At 42.8% G+C, this 20,175-nt stretch overlaps 2 protein-coding genes across 2 annotated transcripts; one reads left to right on the top strand and one right to left on the bottom strand.

Moving 5' to 3' along the window:
- The first annotated feature begins 965 nt into the window (after positions 1 to 965).
- tmem42b (transmembrane protein 42b) lies at positions 966 to 3,746 on the top strand. Its single transcript, XM_030063526.1, has 3 exons — positions 966 to 1,237; positions 2,647 to 2,793; positions 3,128 to 3,746. The coding sequence occupies exons 1-3, from the start codon at positions 1,061 to 1,063 to the stop codon at positions 3,272 to 3,274; spliced, it is 471 nt and encodes a 156-aa protein (XP_029919386.1). The 5' UTR covers positions 966 to 1,060; the 3' UTR covers positions 3,275 to 3,746.
- Positions 3,747 to 6,278: 2,532 nt separating this feature from the next.
- Positions 6,279 to 19,514, bottom strand: zdhhc3b (zDHHC palmitoyltransferase 3b). The gene is made up of 7 exons (XM_030063525.1): positions 19,041 to 19,514; positions 13,849 to 14,180; positions 13,162 to 13,286; positions 11,258 to 11,354; positions 11,018 to 11,099; positions 10,743 to 10,873; positions 6,279 to 9,494 (listed from the first exon to the last, which is right to left on the bottom strand). The coding sequence occupies exons 2-7, from the start codon at positions 14,149 to 14,151 to the stop codon at positions 9,336 to 9,338; spliced, it is 897 nt and encodes a 298-aa protein (XP_029919385.1). The 5' UTR covers positions 14,152 to 14,180; positions 19,041 to 19,514; the 3' UTR covers positions 6,279 to 9,335.
- Positions 19,515 to 20,175: the final 661 nt, after the last annotated feature.

The raw sequence follows: 20,175 nt of genomic DNA, 5'->3' as shown, positions 1-20,175 counted from the left end.
GTTAAACATACTTAAGATAAATTTTGCAGACTAAATTGATTTTTAAGATAGAAACATAATTTGTTTTAATTGTGTTTTCAACACCAGTGCCACTGGAATCTGCTGCATCTATTTCTCCCCCATCCTCTCATCATCTATTGCCAAATGTTTAGCTAAGAAAGCCTAATGACGAGGTAGATGTCTCTTAGTACAACGCTCTGATTAATTCAGTTATTACAGACCCATACATCCACGATGATAGCTCCCCTTTCTACTCGCAATTAGGAGAATAATTTAGTCTTGTTCCAGTTCCACTTTTCTGACAGCCCAATCATTCTAAAGGGCACAGATATGAGGGCACTGAGTGTCTCTCTGTTAGTGTGTGTGTGTCCCATTCATCCTCGACCCACACACTCCCTCCATCCATTCCACTTATTACCCTGTGTGTTTTAGTGTAATGAGCCTTTATAATGCAGCTCATCAGCATGCTGAAGGGAACAGAGGCCCGTCCTTGGGTTTCAAGCAGTCTGGATCAAGTTGAATCACATTTAGCCTCACCTGACGTACTGTGGCCGGCGCTCTGCCCCACTCAAGGACATTACATTAGCATTGATTGTCCTCTGCTTCAGCCTGTATTAATAAAACACAAGGGGAGGCGGGCTGAACAATCAGTAATCTGGTCAACTGACAGCCCACTGCATATTTTTTATGATCAAACTCTGCTTATCTTACTCCACTTTCAATTAATCATTTATTATATCACACATTAAATGGATGGTTACAGCATTTTGGGAGACACTCATTGTGGCTCATGCATTTCCGAGTCATCATCTTTCATGCATAGTTCTCCCACAAATTAGAACTACAATTCCCACAATGCCACGCGGGTATTTTAGTCCAACCACTGCACTGCTTCAGATGAGCCCATGTGTTTGGGTTGGTGTGACTGCCACCGGACGGCTGTAGGTGGGAAGTGCAGCAACGCGTGCTGCTCCGTGACACACAGGCAGCTCAATCCGGACCAGTGGTGGCAGAAATGTAATGATGGATTAGAAAATTATGTGCCTCGGCTGTCATCATCATGTTTCCCGGAGTTTTCTATGCACTGCTGGCGGGTTTCCTGGGCGCCGTGGCGTCGTCGTCGGCCAAGCTGTCCCTCGGAGCCGACTACCTGAAGGGGGTTTGTGAAACCGGACTCCGGACGTGGGGAGAGCAGCGGAAATTTAGACAAGCTGACGAAACTACCGCCTGTGACTGGGTGAGGCATAGCCGCACTTTAAGTTGCTTGAATTATTAAAACAACGGGGATTGGGCTGGCTCTGCATAATGCAGTGCCACCGATCCTGCAGGCGGGGTGATTTCTCAGGAGCCTTGGCGGGAAGTTGGGCTCCCCCGGCTCTCCCTGCCTGACTCCAGCTCGCAGCATCAGCACCATCAGCATCATCAGACGCAGCGTGCTGTGGGAGCCCAGCTCTCTCGTGCCGCGTCCGCGTGCAGAACGACATTGCAGGTCGTGCGACCCCGTGCAAGCCGAGCTATCGCGTTGTTTTGTTAAGCGTGCAACTCGTATCCGCGCGGTTGTTTTGTTGACGAGAGGAGCAATTGTGCACGAGACGAGAGACCAATGTCTTGCTGCATCTGAAAGGGGTCAGATGCCTTCAATGACATTCAGACACGCGGAACTGGTCTCTCATGTTGTAATTTCATTACTTGAGCACCTGGGGTCTATATAATCCTAAACTCTGACTCCTAATCCCATGTAGGATAATGAATGTACATGTACATGCATCATTAGGATTGACCAAAACCAGAATAGTCATTAAAAGCAAGGGTTTTTCATGTGCACAGCAAGGCCTGTATGCAGCCAGTGTGTTCACTGCACCAGACTTAATTGAAATCTCCATGTGGTCAGGCAGAGAGGAATGCGCTCTGATGATTGGGCTGCACAAACCAAATCCATCGGACATTTGTGCATACATGATCAACCGGATAGGGTTCTCTTTGAATGCCTGCAGGATTTCCATCAGACAGTCGAGTCCTCATGTGACACATTTGCAAATGCACAGGCCTGACGGACTGTGGGGAACTGACGTGCAAACGTTGTTAGGGGCTTAACTAAAAATTTTGCCAAAAGAAGAAATTGAAATAAACATAATAAATAGAACAAACTGCACTCAAGTTTGTTACATTAAAGACACTACTAATCATAAACATGAAAAAAGAAACAATGAACAAATATCAGCTCAGCAGGTTACAGGGACAAAATTTATCACATTGCAGTCTGCAATCACACTTTATCACAATAAATTACATTAGCGCCAGAACAGCATGGCCAGAGCCACAGTGTTCTGAGCATGGAGTGATTACTCAATTATGAAAAAGGAAGAATTAAAAAAAGATGGTTGTTACGTTTTAATGTCCTTATATAAAGGCTACATTAACCCCTTGCCTATCAGTTGTCATAAAATGTTAATACCTGGAGAATGATATAGTGAAAGAAGTGATGTTATAAAGTGCAAGTTAAAATGTCGAGGGTGTTGAGGGATGCACCACTAAAACTGAGCATTAATATTTCAGTTCAGGTATGTGTGAAAAACAGCCCAGTATGAAAACAACATGGCAGCAAAACAACAAGCTGTTATGCACGTGTTTGCCATTCTTCCTCAGCTCCACATCCCTCTGAGGCTGCTCTGTGGCGGGCTGCTCTTCACCTGCAATGCTGTGATGTGGACCTTCCTCGCCAAGGCGCTCAGGTACTCCTCTTCCTCCACCCGAGCCACTGTGACTACCACCGCCTCCAACTTCGTCTCCTCCGTAAGTAGCAGCTCCAGCGCCCTGAAGCCAAATACTTCACACCAGAGTGTAGCAGAGTGTCTGTTCATTTAAGAGTGACCTTCCTATCTGCTGCTTCATTTTAGAAAATAGGCTGGGCTATATCCAGAATTCATTGTCCCAGTGAAATACCTAAAGGGAGTTCTCGTCAAAGTGCAATTTCTTGCTTGAGTTTTCCTGTTATGGCATTATCAAACTGATGGCAATAGTTTACAGATTTATAAACTAGTCACCATTACATGCTGCAATGCAGTCCTCGAGTAAGCATATTGAGTAAAGGAAAACCCTGATTTTTTTCTTTTTTTTTTTTCTGCAGGCTTTCTTGGGCCAGTTGATCTTCGGGGAAACCCAGATAACATTGTGGTGGGTTGGCATCTCCTTGACCTTCTCCGGTCTGTTGGTACTGCAGAGGGCCTCGCCACAGGACGGACACCAGAACGCAGTGGCCAAGAGAGACGAATAATATGCCATGTCTCCATTAGGTCTGTTCATCCCGTCTGGCTGGCTGCGGCATGGTGTGCTTTGGTGTGCATCTCCACTGATTCACTGATCCATTCAGCCAAAGAGCAGCAAAATAAGAAATCATCAAGCGCATTCAGCACACTTCAAATTAACCGTCACTTTCAGAGCAAGGGTGAAGGAGCAAGTATTATTGCTTGTTTTATGAAACAAGCAATAATACAGATAAAACAGATAAATTTGCTATGTTAAAACTACACAAAACGTTTTCCCTCATATAGGAAATGTTCAGTTTAGAATCAGTGATCTTCCACCTTGTGAAACAGTGTGGTCCAGGTCTAAAACCAGTGGAGCTGCGGGCCATTGCACAGCTAAAGCCCGGCTAGTGGAGACAAGGTAATCAATTCCCAAAAGCTCTGAAAATCATCTTTGTCTACAGGCTTTCAAATAAACAAAAAAATTGTTTTAGCTTTAAATTTCTTTCGGGAAGTTTTTGCAGTGAGCTAAAGACAACTCATCACCTGACAGAGTAAGCATGAACAAAAAACATAGAGAAAGAGATAGAGATAATGCAGTATGGCTATACGTGACTAGAATTTGGGGAGGCTACCAGCAGCATTTTCTGGATAAATGAGCATCAGGGTGTATTGACAAGACTGGCCTAAAGTCAGGCTTCAATCATTTGGGTTTTGTACATGAGCAATGGACAAATATTATCACTGGCAGGGTGCATGATGGCAGTGCACATCACTAATGAACCTATGGATTATGCATTGCAACCGTCAAATCACCAAAGTGTTTTTTATTCTCATATTTCCTAAGTTACTATGACACTCACTGTAAACACCCCACACTGACATTGCATTATGTGCATGCTCAAGGTGATGTTTCAACTGAAGTACTTAGCTCGCTAGGTGCACTCTTATGTTCTCGCACAATGATGCATCACGCCAATGTAGCGCTGAAAGGCTCATCCTTGGTAAGAATTTGCTGACTGCCTCGATAGCTTCGACCTCAACCCTCAAGGTACGAGCATGACACATTTGTGATTCAGAGGCAGCTGGTCTTCCATTTCATGACACTGTGCATGTTCCTACCAAGCCCTGAACCCAAATGACTTACACCAAAGCATCCTGATATGTTAGTTCATATCGGAGTGACCTTCCTGTCAGCTGCTTCGTGTTATTTAGACAGACAAGCTTGTGACTTAACTCAGCAGCCGGGCTGTTTTCTCCAGTGTCAGGAGCGGCAAACGGCCTCTTGATCGCCTGTTGAGCTGTATGTGCCCTGCATTTGCAATCACAGATTATTCTGTTGCAAATCATGAATTATCAATCCATGGAACGTAATCTGGTTGCATGTAATGCTTCCTACCACATCCTTTGAGAGGTCAGTTGTCAATAAGAGAGCAACATTATACTTCCTTTATATCCCACAACACTGTGATGTGTGTAATAGAGAAGGGGCTTTGAGTGTTAATAATTGAGCATTAATAATGGCAATACATGTTACTGGGAAGATATGTAAGTAAGCTTAAGTAAGTATACTGTAGAAAACAGGGATTTACCTGAAAGTGACATCAGAGATTACCTTATGGCATGGTACTTTGACCTCACAATTTGCTGTTTTTTTGATACATATCAAGCATCACAATATAACTGCATAATGGTAGCTATAATATCTGTTGCTCGTATCCAGCATCCTTCTGTGTGTAATATCCCACGGCAGCGATGCACAATATATCAGATGTCCTTCCAGCTGCAGCTCTGACTGCAGGTTTTGTATCATGTAATTTACATGCATCCCTGTTAATGTGATTGCAGTGACAATGTGATTATACAGCTATCTACCATAGTAAAGGCTGGATGAGTGATGCTACACAGGCTCCTAATGAGCAGGGCTGTACTCATCACACGGGATTTTTCAAAAGTGGAGATCATTAACACCTGAGCCCTTCTCGTCACTCACAGCGGCGATATCAAAGTGTGTTCCGTTGTTTATATCTCCACTTTTTTCTTGGGATCCTGGGTGTGCTACATTACTTAACCTACCTTTAATATCAGTAATCTGTGCTTTCGATTCAGAAGACTTTCCGTGCCTGCATTTCTCCTGACGAGTTAACAGTAAGACATGAGGGCAAACCATCAACCTGTGAACCCACTCTCACTGTAAGACGGCCAATCTGAGCATTGCAGTAGCCACATGTATAGTTGTGTGACAGCGCTGTGTCCCTGAGTGTGATGTATTTATATCAGTGTACACATAAACTGTAGACGTGGTCGTGCACCGAGATTAGAAAACTAGCGAAACGTGACCCGACGAGGCCTGCCACACTGACAAATTAATACGCTGCACTCCAAGATAAAAGAAAACAGGTACATTTGCTGGGACCTGATTTATTTAAATAAAGACATATGCACCAGAACGTCTTATAAGAGAGCAATCTCGCTGTGTTCAATTTGAATTATCTTGGAGTCATAATATTTAACGAGGGACGTACAGAATACTGAATGCTAGACAACAATTATGCATTTGTTGTATTCCTGCATCTGTGCAGATCAGTCACATCTGGAGGCGATTTCACTGACAAATTTAATAGTCACCAATTCAACTTTTAACTCAAACCAGTGGCAGTGTCATTGCCCTTATGGATTTCGGGAGATAATGTGACTTCAAGGTCAGACAGTATGTGTTTGCTCTGATATAAACCACCCATATCTTGTCTTACGAATAATGTGAAACCAACATTTGTACAAGTGTAAATATCTTGTATTTATAGGAAATGTTTTAAGGATATGTAAACTGCCATCTCCACCGAGAGATGACACACTTAAATAATGACTAAATAAACATCTCACCTGACAGAAGAACCTCTCGTCTCCGTCACTCATATATTGACTACATCTTGACTGTGACAATATATCACTAGTTAGGGGGTTAATGGTTCATTTTTCTTCACAGTTCAGTTTGTAGTTCTGTTTTAAGGCCACTAAAAACTCTACTCAGAATTCAAGTTCTCTTTTTTTTTATTTAAACATACATCAACAATCCAACACAGAAGCTCAGTGTTTGCAGAGCACTGAGCTTATGTTCTGTAGAGGTTGTTCAACATAGCAACAGAGAGAAAACAAAACGGTGAGAAAAATAAAATCATGGTCTGAGGAGTACAGAATCCCTTTTTTCCTGATTTTGGTTCAAAATCATGAGATCCCCTTATTCAGTTTCCTGCTTCCAATAGAATAGTGTCCTGAAGATACTCTGCGAAATACATGTCGGCTGTAATCTGTGAATTTGCGTCTGGTGTTCGAGTGGGTGAAGACGATATGATGCATCAAAAGGCCACCAATCCCTTACTTCGTAGAGCAAACTGGAACTTGATGCCTGTCCAGCTTAACATCCTCTCTTTGCATGCAAACACAGACTGGGTGACAGGGTCTGATGAAAGAAGTGCTTACTGCGACTAATGTTCGCCTTGAGAAACTCTACTTGCAATTTAAACATCTTCTAAATGTCTGTCAGAAAGGCACAAAATCAGATTTAAGCCCTGTCATCCTGTGCTCCAATTAGGTGACAGATAGGAATGCTTTTGCAGTCACTGTACCCCTGCACCTAAAATGTGCATGATGTGCAGATCAGTCATCATCGCTTACATCAGTAATGACTTTTCATATTCAGTCATTTTTGTAGCTGTTTTTAATTCAATCCTCGACTTGAAAATTAAGGGACAACCCTGCCGACCCAGTCGTGGTCAAATATACAGTAAACTGAGGAATTAAAAGTATGTGTAACACTTACCGAACGCAGCATGACATCCATGCTATTTTTTTTTCATTCACCTTTAAACATATATCACAATTATTATCACAAAAAAACATGTGGTCCAAACACTATAAATGGCATTCATGCCTGACCACGTACTGTAGTACTGAATGAACGATTTTAAAAAAATAAGCTGGTGTTTGTGCAAACTGGGTAGCAACCGTTGCAGTTCCATATGATGGTGATAGTCAGTGTTTATCTTTTATTAAAAACAGCAGTGATTTTAGGAGAAAAAAATCCCATTGATTATTGACAATGCACGATCCCTGCACACCTCACTCATGCATAGGGGTTATTTCAGAAACGCCTGACTTTACAAAGCACAAAATATGGCAAAACATACGTGTGAAGTTGCTCGATCATCAACAAAACATGATTGTAGTAAGGCTTTTCAACACATTTGGACAAAGGCATTTTGAGGGTTAAATGTTTTGATGTGGCCTACTTTCTATCTGCATCAAACTATTCATCACTGAAGATAAAATCTACACTTGCAGGTGGGACACAGGAAGCCGTTTCTATGCTGGGTGGACTTGCATTGTGCACAGCGGTGACAAAACACACGCCCTGTGTCCAGTGCATATTTTACACTGGCCAAAATGTTACCGTCGTTTTTTTGTCCTCACAAGGCTTTTTATTCTCTGCGTCAGACTCATAATCACAATCTGAAACAAACTAGATTATCCATGAGCAAATTCCATCAATTTAGTGTCGGACAACTACACTTACAGCCAGTGCATTCAGAAAGCAAAGTGTATTGCTTTATTCCCTGACTTTCCATCTAAGCTGGTGGAGTGTAACAGAAATGATTACCGAGCAAAAACGGTTGGCGGGCTTAACGGGCACTTTCCAACACACACAGTTTACAGATATTCCAGCAATCATGAGGCAGGACACAGATTTCTTCACCCACAGGTCAAAGCAGCAACTGGATTCCAAAACTGAACATCCACACTCACTATCTCACAAGCCAAATTGTCCCTAAGAGTAGAAAAAAAGATTGATTGTTTACCTAACAAAGTGTCAAAACTTCCCGGTGACAAATGAAATTAACCGGCATTTGGTCAAAGATGGTCATACCCTATCCTGTCAGGCGTCCAGTTAGACATCTTGCCACTCTGTTGGACAAAGGCTGACTCAAACAATCGTTGACCAATGTCCCACACCCCTGCAGGTTTTGGGTTGGCTATTCCAACTGTGCAGCTATTCCTGCCTGTTGTAGTGAACCTGCTCCGGCTTGAGCAGAGACTTGGCTTTTCGCCCCGTCAGAGGACAAACTCCTATTAAACCCGGGTCAAACAATATTCGCGTGTCATCTGTGGTGTTTATTCTAACTTTCTTGTGCTACCAGATGGGCTGGGTTCACTGCAAAAGGAAAATCAATGTCAGTAAAAACAACATGTCTCAAATTACCGTCAAAATACACTGCTGTCTGAACAAAACCCACTCATCTGGCATCTAAACAGGCTATAAAACTATATCAAAGAGTATTTAACCAGAGTCTGCTTCCTATCGAGCCCACACTGTCACATTAAGGCAGAATGACAGAAATTTCTCTAGCAAACAACACTGTCCACTAATGCACCGTGCTAAGGCAAGTCATCTGCGGCGTTCAGCGTAAGACAATCGCGAATGAGAGAAATACAGCAAATGAAGACGTGATCACAGCGATGTTTACAGGAAGACAAAGCCAGGCGACCGCCTTGGCACCTGAACATTCTGGATTTCACCTCGGGTTCACATTTAGTCTTGGAAGCAGGAAATGATGAGACATATTGCAGAAAGTCTTCCCTATCTGAAGAAAGCAGAATTCAGTCTCTTGTCTCGCTGCAGCCCTCCTCATTAAACGCTTCATGTCAAAGTCAACTGCTGAATTTGAGATGTCTCTCGAGTTTGGATGTTTCGCAGAGCATTATTTTTCAGTGAAAGCGGAACGGCGGAACCTCACAAAAAATCAGTCAGCACCAAGAAAGAAATGAAAAAAATATATATATGGTGAAAAGCTTTTTTTTAAAAAAAAATAGCAAGATCGAACAAGACAAAAGCTCACAATAGAACACCTTGAAATATAAACGAGAAAAAATAAAAAGTGGTTAAGAGGAGTTCATGCTCAGTGAAGCCCAGCCACAGGGGAGGAAGGACCATAACCCACCACTTGTACTCATCATCAGTCCGTGCCCAGAGCAGCGGGGCCGGCTGGCAGTGTGTACACACACACACACTGAGCCCAGCTTGGTTTCCGTGTTTCAGACGATGTACTGGTACACGTCTGCTTTGCCGTGGTCGGGTGTCGCGAAGGGGCTCAGCCAGGCTATCGAGAACGGGTGGCCAAACACCACCTTCATGTTCATCCATTTTGACTTTTTGGCCCATCTTCTCTCCTCCTTTTTCAGCTGCTCGATGCCCTGTGGATGTACGACAGGGCAGACATGAGGTTTGTTTGTGAACAACTATGAAGAGCTCATTTGCAAAAACAGATAAACGCCATTCCTGAAAAGAATAAAAAAGGTATATGTAATGCTTCCCATTAAAAACTTCACGAAACCAAAATCTGCTTTGTTGCAAAAGCCAATATCACCTGTGTACTAGTGTTTGATTATTTGTAGAAATGAGTACAAATATAAATTAAGGTTACAGATTCTTGCCACCAGCTCTGAGTCATATTCAAAGCTTTTGTGAAAGACCCAAAACACACCTGTGAATATATAACTGTGAGTTTAAACAATGTGCCAACTGAAAATAACCACCTGAAGGCTTTGCAAATTAAGCATTTTTTTATATATATATATATATATATATAAATCTTATTTTATTTCTCTAGAAAGCCTCAGTCGGGGTTAAATGACTCACTCGCTCAGTTATTCTTGACCGTCTCAGAGCAGCACACGCAAGATGTACTAATAAGGTAGAAAACAGCAGCGCTCTATGCAATTTAAGTTGATTGAAACCGATCATCTGTTTAGTGCATATTACAGCATGGTGTGAGTCATCCGTGTGGGCGGTTTGACATGATACATTATGAAATGATACGCTCATCTCAGACTGAACCAGAAGATACAGACAAGCCAAACACCTGCTTCTACCCATATCCGTATGCTCATTTTGTGAACAACAGACTGTACAAACTTAGAACTGTTAACCTTCGTCACCGTAGCTATGTGAGGGAGTCGGGATTAGCCAGAACTGCGATATAAATTGAAGGTGGACAATTTTAAAGATGCATGTACGTCAGCTTGGTTACAGGAACTCCATCACTGAACCTGCTGTGTCTTTCAGCTTACATGTACGCCATTTTACATAGTGCACAATTTAACTTTTTTTATTTTACTGTTTTTATGCCAGTCTACAAAGACAGGACAAGCAGTGTAGCAGTTTTGTTTTTTTTTTTTACTTTAATGGAAGGAACTTTGATGTCCCATTAATCTCAGTAGAGAAGCCCTCTTTTTGTTTGCCCCTCTCCACAGAGGAAGCAGCAGGGTTAATGTTTGCCAATATGGTGGCTTGAATTCAGCTATTTGACGTCAAGGGCGATCTTCCTCCTCTTTATCCCACTTTAATACCCAAAGCAAACCGACCACGGACACGGTGCAAAAGTTATTACTTGAGGCACAGCGACATCTGACGGTAGTGAAATCACCGGTGTATCTCCTTACCGTCTCGTCAGTACAGATGGAGTGAACCTGGGTCCCAAACATGACCGCTGTGAAGATGAGGAAGAGGAGGCCCTCGAAACACAGCAAGATGAGGAGGATGACGGTCGCCGGAGGAGAGAAGCTGCTGCACTCTGGGGAGAGGAGACACGAGACAGAGAGGTTATTTATGCCAAAAAAAAGAGAGGAAGCCTTTTTTTTCCAGGGTGAAGTGGAGCACCTTATTAACTATCTCACCCGCCCAAATAGGACAGAGTAGAGCACAGCATGACACTTACTTGACCAGTCTTCTTCAAAGCAGAAGACAAAATGGAAGGCCACCATGATCAGCGCATGGAAGGATATTAGTGCTATGTACATCTGAAAAGAAACACAGATTTACTATTAACACACACTACAAAATGAATACATAACACTGCAGTGCTCTAATGCGATTAAAAAAGCTCTGTGCCACTGCCACATCTGGGAACAACCCAACAGTTCATGTGAGAGTAACCCTGAGGGCGATGAAAACTCACCGTGAAGAGTACAAAGTATTTCTGGTTGTTCTCTCCGACACAGTTGTTGACCCAGGGACAGTGGTGGTCCATCTTTTTGATGCAGCGTTTACACACACTGTGGGCGCAAACGCACATAAACATAACGAAGCGTGAGGAGATGAAATGAGATGAAAGCAGAGTGGCCAGTCAAGCTAAATATTCCGGGAAATCTGTGACCTATTAATTTTTCTACCCTAAGGCAGGCAAATGAACAGACAGTATATATAATAACAGTGATTCACATCACACACACACACACACACACACACCCTGTCAGTCCACCCAGCTGCAGCAGTGTAATTCATTAAGTGATAATGATAGACGTGAAGGACTACACCAGCCTGCGGAGCTCAACTGTGCTCTCTATCAGAGGATTGATGGAGTGTGTGTGTGTGTGTGTGTGTGTGTGTGTGTGTATAAGTAAGTGGAGATAAATTATCTGAGAGCTGTAGTGGCTAGGTGACAGCCTAAGTAAAGCTTGATTCACTCTACATCTGCAGAGGAAGAAGAAATATTCTGAATCTACACGTGCAGATATTCCAGTGTGGGATATTACTCTTAATGCACTGCACATAAGATAACATAAATCAATATTTAATCCCACTAACTCCTTATAGTAATGACCATAATGTGATTCTACTTGATAAGGGACATTGGCTTTAGAGTGATCATGACATATTCTAATATTTATACATAATACAAAACTTTACAAAGACAATTAAGGGTCAATTAACGATTCTGAGCAGGTTTCATGAGCATGAAAACAAATGACATAACAGTAAAGAGTTGTTTATATGATATATAGCAGCATTTAGAGGAAAATATCTGTTGTAATAAAAACATTTTGACACTTTATAGTCCTAGCCAGACTATAAAAACAGCACAGTAACGGGAGGCTTGCTTCAGTTAATAAAAATGGACTGTCACTGGTTTACTATTGAACAGTCTATTTAAATAGATTTAATGTCTGAACAGATCACACACACACATACACATATGTGAGAAACAACGATAAAAAAAAAAAAAAAACTGGAATAAAACTGCAGGCCTGTATATCATGCTCAGACTTGTAGAATCTGCCATGAAGGTTATGAGGAAAAAATGAGCATCAGTTCATTCAGTCTGGGCTCAGAGGAGCACAAAGAATCCCATCTGACTCCTCCTGACTCTGAATACAAGCTCTTACCCTCTGGAGGGCGCTACAGAGTGACAACGTGCACATTATTATGGTTTTAATTTATTGGTTATTTTAAGTACATATTTAAATTTGTATCTATGAATGTCTCGGTGCAAATTTGTCCAAGGGGACAGTAAAAAAATATATGAAATGGAATGAAGTGCATTATGTCACAGGTTGCCATCTCAAACCACCCACAAGGATGACTCACACGATGCCATAGTATTCACTAAAGAGATCATCTACTTCATTCAAACTGACACCGATTTTTCTCCCTTAGAGATACAATGACTCACTGACTTTACAATTCAATTACTTCACAGTGTTTTTGCACTTTTCATGCCTCGAGACCCCGAGGATCCCGCTGAGCCACCACAGAGGGAATTCCCTATTATGAGGCTGCAGAGTCTGAGGGGAAATGCTTCGCAGCTTGAAAAAATAAAACACACACACACACACACACACACACACATACAGAGGCAGGTGGGGGAATAGGAACAGGGACAAACACAGGAGAGGAGAGGATTCCCCAGTGGGACAGCCATCTTAGGACTTCCTTTGTGCAGTGCAGACTGCAGCAGAATGCTCTACCCAGGTGAGTCCCACATCTTGCAACTTGCAGCGTTTGCACGGATGAGTTGTGGTAATCCCTTGGTAACATTTTCCCACAGTCCCCGCCCACACAGACACACACACAGCAACACACCTGCAGTGATGAGCTCTGTCGGGCTTGATGCTGCAGCACTTGGGACACTTGTAGACCACCTGACCTGGCTTGAGCTGCAGGCTTTCGATGAATTCCTTGGTGGCGTTCCCTTTAGGCACGGCTCCCTGGGAGAGAGTCGAGAAAAAGAACGAGGTGTTTATGTTGCTGCACACATCTAAAAAGGTTTCACTGACGTTAATTTAGCTACAGAGGCAGCTTAAAGACAGAAACTTCCCCCGACTGCTAGAAAAAGGTAAGCAAAATGACAAATTTATCATCTGGCCTAATTGCTCACCCTGCCAAACAAAACAAATATGAAAATATGAAAGAATAATGACAAAGATAGAATAACAAATGTAATCTGTTGTTTGATTTTTTTTATTCACATCTCAGAGGAAAATTACTATTTTACATCACTGCACGTTTATTAAAAGGATATAAATTTTTGGCTACAATTCTTACAGAATTGGACTGCTGACTGGAATCGTGGTTTAAAAAGTCGAATCAAACTTAAATTGCTCCAAAAAAAAGGAAAATTTATTTTAAACTGAATCACCAGCTAGTGAATCATGAATCAAACTGAATCACCAAAGGTTCACACCCCTGTTAACCACCAAACCGAGAGGAAGACTAACTACCCAATCTGCACTATCCAGCTACTAATCAGAGAGGCAAAGGCAGACTGACCGGGTCGGTGCACATCGCCCTGGCGTGAGAGGCGAGGGCGAGGAAGGCCAGGCCGTTGAAGAGCGCCCCGTTGATGAGGCTGTAGGCCACGTTTTTGGCAGGCAGCAGCATGACAAACACCACCACGAACTCGGCATAGAAGACCAGGATCCAGGTGATGACGCCGCACACGATGCCACAGCCGTCACGGATGAACCACATGGTGTCGGAGCCGGTGCGGGGCGGGGGAGGGGCGCAGTGCTCGGGCTTCAGGTAGCCGGCTTGCCGCTCTATGTCCCTGGTGCGGTGCGCCGGGCTCTTCATCCTACAGCACCTGTGGCTCCAACCACATGCTGGGAGGAGAGAGAAGAGAGAGAGGGGAGAACAAAAAGCAAAAAACAGGGATACAATTAATATGATCAAAATTTCAGTTTGGTCAAATGCAATATTCAAATTGCAAAATGTGTAAAATGTGCGACAAAATACCATTATGAATGAAGTGTTGTGTCCCTATGGAAATGCAGTGGCCTACAATCATATTCTCCAGACATAAGAAGACATATTTGTTTAGTATAGACCTGAAAATCACATAATCATCACTTTGACAGTTTTTTCCTGAGAAAGTGAAAATTATGATGATCATTCCCTGTCTGTCAAATATCTGTCAAAATAATTGAAACATAATTTTTACATCACATCATTCAGAGATACAATGAAGGGAGAGGTGCTGCTGGTGTTTCCATGCTGTGCTGTCAGCAGTAGTGAGGGGTAAAAATGTACGTGTGCTGTCCCACAACAATTACGAGTTCAGTGAGTAATAAGTGGGCTACATTCTCATGTGATATAAACAGGGAAGGAGCTAATAAGGGACACAGTGAATCTGCAAATGAGTTTCCTCACAACACTCGGGAGGAAACCTGGAAGTGAAGGAGGAGTAAACAACGACCAGTCAGCATCCATCCAGATGCCTCTAACGGGGAGCAAAAAGAGGAGGCTGCTTCTGATGGATTTAGAGGCTAAAATTCATCTGCTCTGAGCCTCAAAATGAAACGTAAGAAAAACTGCAGCAAAACAATCTCTTGGACTGCACTGAACCTTAATCTGTGTTCAGCACTGTTTGACAACTACCAGGCGTATGAATAAGATATAACCTCAAGTGTGTGTGAGTGTGTGTGGACTCGACAATGCTGACATGGCTTCAAAAGGGCCAAAATGTCAGAAAACCAAAAATAGGCTTCGCTTTTGAGCCCACAACACAGACAGACTAGAATAAAATAGCTCAAGCCCTGAGGGTGTCTGGACCACCGCAGCTAAAATAAAACCCCAGATTTTAGTCACTGCAGTCACACTGCAGGCTCATTCATGAGGATTTAATACATCAATCACGCTTAACTGAGTGATATCCTAATCTCACATCCATGTCTGCTAATTAGGATTCGGCCAGTGATCTTAGCAGTTTAGGCCTTCATCCTCAAGGATAGGAATGTAATCAAGAGAGTTTGTGGTAAAAAAAAAAAAAAAAAAAAGATGCAGCATTCCTAAAGCATGTTTGGAAGGAAATTAATCAAAGGCATCTGTGGATCAAACTAAAGTATCCCATGGCTAATTACAGCCTAAATCCAGATCACTCACAGGCCCATTCCTCTTCATGTATGCATCCAAATCTCTCGCTTCTCTCCACCCGGCAGAGCGCCTGGCTGGCCGCCGACTCTGACCCGATCTAAAAATCAACCTGTTCGAGACATCCTCCTCCAGAACGCCCTCTTTCATCACGCTTTTCACTTCATGTCAGCCTGTGGGTGAAGCCTTGCATAAGAGGGTGCGCGTCAATCACTTTAAACTTTGCTGGTCGAGAGATGTGCCCGCAACACTTGTTTGTCCTTGTGGGATCATTTTCCGTGTGTGATGTGTGCAGGCTGTGTGCTTTAATTATACATTTAGGCACAGCTGTCTTGAAAAAGATACAGGCTACAAATTGCACTTAAATATGGCACTGTATGTATAAACAGGGGGATTCATAATTGTTTTATCACAGCATTTTGCAAAGGATTCCCTCTGTGTTATACTTTTCAAAACTGACTCTTATGCTGTGTATTATCTAAACACAATCTTTACATTTAAAATGTAGCTTCCCGACTTGACTGAACAAAAAACTAGATGAGTAGGGTGCACACTATGCTCAGTTACAAATTTGTTTCACATCTGGATATGCGCACATTGTTACACCTTTACCTGTTCAACTAGCCACTTTTAAGGATTTCAGGTGAACACTGCGATACCACATGTCCAATCACCACTATATTTGTTCAGTGGTCATCTGGGATTCCCTTCTACACTGTTTTGTTTGGCTTCACATTGATGTCTAAACAGGAAATGAGCTCTCTTATTACAGTATTTCTGCTGAAATGAGCACAAAGTTGGTTGGTGTTACATGAATCCAATCCGAATTCACACAGCCTTTAACTGAGAGGCCACGCCCAACGCCACCCTGCCCTTGTTGTGAAAATTCATCACTTCCTCTTTGCCTCATAACCAGTGTTTCTACAAAGTTGTGTGCAAAACCACCACTAACTTTTACACTTATTTGCCCACTGGGTCGGCACTTATTGCACACCTGTGTGGCCATGAAGGGGCTCCTCTTTTTATGGTCCTTCTCAAGATTTCTGGGGAGTTTTTCTTCCCTGTTGTGGTGATTAAATCAGGGGGTGTCGTCCAGTTTTGTCCTGTGTGAGCCTGTAAAGCCCTGTGAGACTGCAAACAGTGATTTGGGGCTCTAAATGAACTTTAACTTGAACTCACTTTTTGAGATATCCTCCTAACAGACCAACAAGACAGAGTGGGGTGCAAACACAGCCCCTGTCCCACGGTGCTGGCAGAGATAATGGCACATCTCAACCCCACTGTGTGGCCTCTTGACCCTCGCCACACTGCCTGTCATCACACAGCGAGCCAGGCTGCAGCCCTGTGAGGCTGAGTGGGAGGTCATGCTGGACGTCCAGTGGGTCTGCGGCTATCACTTTCAGCAGAGGCCACGGATTACCATCTGGCCTTAATGGGCTTACAACACTTACAGCCGATCCAGCTAATTTCACTCAACAAGGTGTCCAAACACCAGAATAAAGCCAACCACTGCACCAATAATCCTCACATAGACTGTACCTGTGAGTTAAAAAAAATAACCTGTGTGGATTCTTCTCATTCCAAAAAAAGATAACCGGCGCGACTAAACCTTTTCATAGGAAGTCTTATCAAGGCTGTTTGCTTGTCAGTGTTTGCTCTGTAATGGAAAATAGGACCATATCATATTGTCCAACTTACAGAATAGGCCTCAGATAAACGTTACTATGACAATTCATATGGCTATTTAACACCAAAAGTGGAGTCTACATCTGATTCACTCACTTCAGGTCAAATTTAGTTTTTCAGTGAAAGGGATGCTGGAAAAATATAGGACATTCAGTAAAGGTAAAGTGATTATATGCATGCCAGTTACCCCCATCTCTTTTGAGACAAATAGGCTAAGATGGCTCTAAATGAAATGTGCGCTGAAATGTATATGCTCTCTCAAGACGAGAACCTGCTGCAATCAAGTGTCCCTAAAGACTTGGAATGAAACGAACACGAAAGCAGACTTCATTAACACCTGTCATATACATCAATGGTCTTTTGTAGCAGACTGGTGAATGGGTCTATAGACTGCCCTCAGTGAATGGCCGCTTTTACAATGAGTGCATCTGACTGACTTGGGTACTGTGTAAGAGAAAAATGTTGCAGAAGACACACACACAGCCTCCTCCTGTCATCCCGGATAAAAGAGACAGCAGCTGATGGTAGCTGTTACACTATTTCCACCAGAATGAGACGCCACTATCATGAAGCCTCTGCGGCGCTGTCACAACAGATCTGTGAATGTGGGCAGAATGACAGTCGCCAGCTCAGATATTCAATTAATGATTTATGGAAATGTTTGATGGCCTGCTGCTGGAACGCCTGGCTGATTAATTAATAGGATTGAGTATTGGTGGCAACGACTGTGGGCAGGCAGGCAGGTCAGGGGGTGTGGAGATTTGACCCTCTAACAGTTAATTAACACAGAGATGTGACTCCGGTTTTAACTCTAAACCTCATTTACAGTCATAACCAACACCAATAAGCGTAGCGACTTTTAACCTTTCTGTTTATGAGCTTCAATTTGGGCTGCAGCTAACAATTATTTTGCCTGTTGAGTCATTTTTTTTAACAAATAAAAAATAAGAACAAAAGCTAATGAGAAGTGAGCAGCAAAGCACAAAGTTGGGGTCCAGGGACCTCCATGGGGTCCTTGAGGGTGTTCCAAGGGACATACTTTGATTTTATTAATATTTCATTGACTAAAGTTGAGATAATGGATAACACTAACTATTCTGTTCACAGGCCTCACACTCTTCACTGTTAATCTGCCATCCCACAGTGTAGACAATTATGGAAAGACTAAATCTCATCAGATACCGATCTGCGGCCTGGTGTGTATCAGTTTGTGGCTCCTTGACACCAAACAAGGTTGAGAATTATCTGATTAATTTGCACAGTGATTCAGCACTGGTCTCTGTGTGCTATTAAAATACAGCACACACTGTTTTAGTTACAGTCCAACAGACTTTGGTTAGGTTTTATATCACTCAGCTGATGTAATGATCATAATTCACCAGCAATACTGTAAAATCGATTAGGATGTGAATGCAAGTTCAGGGTCATTTTGTTGCACTCTCTCATTGGAGTTTTAGAGTTTGCTTTGGTTTGGTGGTGGATAAAGGGATACAGCAGCTGTTTCTTCAAAAGTAATGATAACAAAATTCAAGCCTAGGCGTTGGTCAGCATCTTCCCTGTTTAAGTGTCCTTGAGCAAGACAATAAAGCCCTACAAGCGCCAGGGTGCTGCTCTGAAACGGACTCTAACCTGTGACCCCTCTGATAACAGGCAGGCGAAATGTGATTTTTTTTTTACCATGCTGAATCACAATATTACTACACTATTTGTTCACAGCGATTATAAAAAAGCCATTGACTGTCCCTGCAACCTGAACCCAACCAGGAAGTGACTAACAGCAACACTTTGGGGGTCTGAATGTGGACGCCTCTCCTGGAGCCTCCACTGATAAACACATAGCAGGAAATGTCACACAAAATAATTCCCAAAGTCACAAACTGAGTTGTTTTTTTTTATGGACGCCTTACCTCGCTCTCAACTTGCTTGTCGGTGAAAGTCTGTGGCGAGTCCTCACTTAAGTTATGAAGCTCGGTAAATTGAAGTTTGTGTTTAAAAAAAAAAAAAAAAATGACAGTGGTGAGCGCTAACAGCTCCGCCGCCCCGTCCGTGTAGCACAAGCCGGGCTAGGCTCGCTGCTGAGCGGGCAGCCTCCAGCGCGCAGCCGCTCCGGCCCTTTCCGCCTCGGTTTCACCCGGAGCTTTGGCTCTTTCGTATGGAAATTACACCGGGAACACAGCCGCCGGTTGAGCCGATACCAAACCACTTCGGTGGCTTCTTTGGCTGTGAAACCCAGAGAGGTGTGCGGGCTGGACAACAGACGGAGAGCTAACCAGGAAGTCTGCTCCGCCCGCTCCGCTCCTGCCTCCCATGCGCAGGACGCCGCTCCGCACCGGGTTGGAGCGGCAGATCTGGAGTCAGCGCGTCTCCGGCTTGTTGTTTTCAAGGTGCGCCTGGGTGAAAATCCTCAATCTGATCTGACGCAGGGTGTGCGATGGAGAGGGGAGCCGCTGCTACACTGTAAACACCAAACACAGCAAACGCACCGCCACCCCCCTCCTTTTTTTTTGTGTCTTTCTGTCTGATGAACAAGTGTCACATGGATGGAAACCGATCGGGACTTCTCCCTCCCCTGCAATAAAATAACTCCAGCTGATTTATATTTACTTTATTTGTAAATCTTTATTTCAACTTCAAACAGGAACTAGTGCAAAAGAGAGACATACCGCAAAAACAACACATGCCTAACAAAATAGGGGGATAAAATAAAATTATAATAAAGCGCGAGTATGTTACAATAAACTCACTTAGAGGCATCGAAACTCTTGCACACATTAATTGTTTAGACAGCTTTTTTGTTTTGTGAGGAGGAAATCGTTGACACATATTGCTCCACAAAGAAATGATGATGATGATTTTTATTTTTATTTTTATTTTTATTTTTATTTTTATTTTTATTTTTATTTTTATTTTTTATTCTATTTTATTTTTTAAATTTTTTTGTAAGTTTCAAAATTAGTTTAAAAAGGGGGAAAAATAGCATTGTGTGGTGCTCACTTTCAATCGCTTTAATAATTATTTCGAAACTCCTAATCGGCCCATCCG

The sequence above is a fragment of the Myripristis murdjan genome, chromosome 11, assembly GCF_902150065.1.
Source record: "Myripristis murdjan chromosome 11, fMyrMur1.1, whole genome shotgun sequence".
Taxonomy (NCBI): domain Eukaryota; kingdom Metazoa; phylum Chordata; class Actinopteri; order Holocentriformes; family Holocentridae; genus Myripristis; species Myripristis murdjan.
Note: the sequence above shows the minus strand (reverse complement) of the source record. Positions and strands in the feature narration are given on the sequence as shown.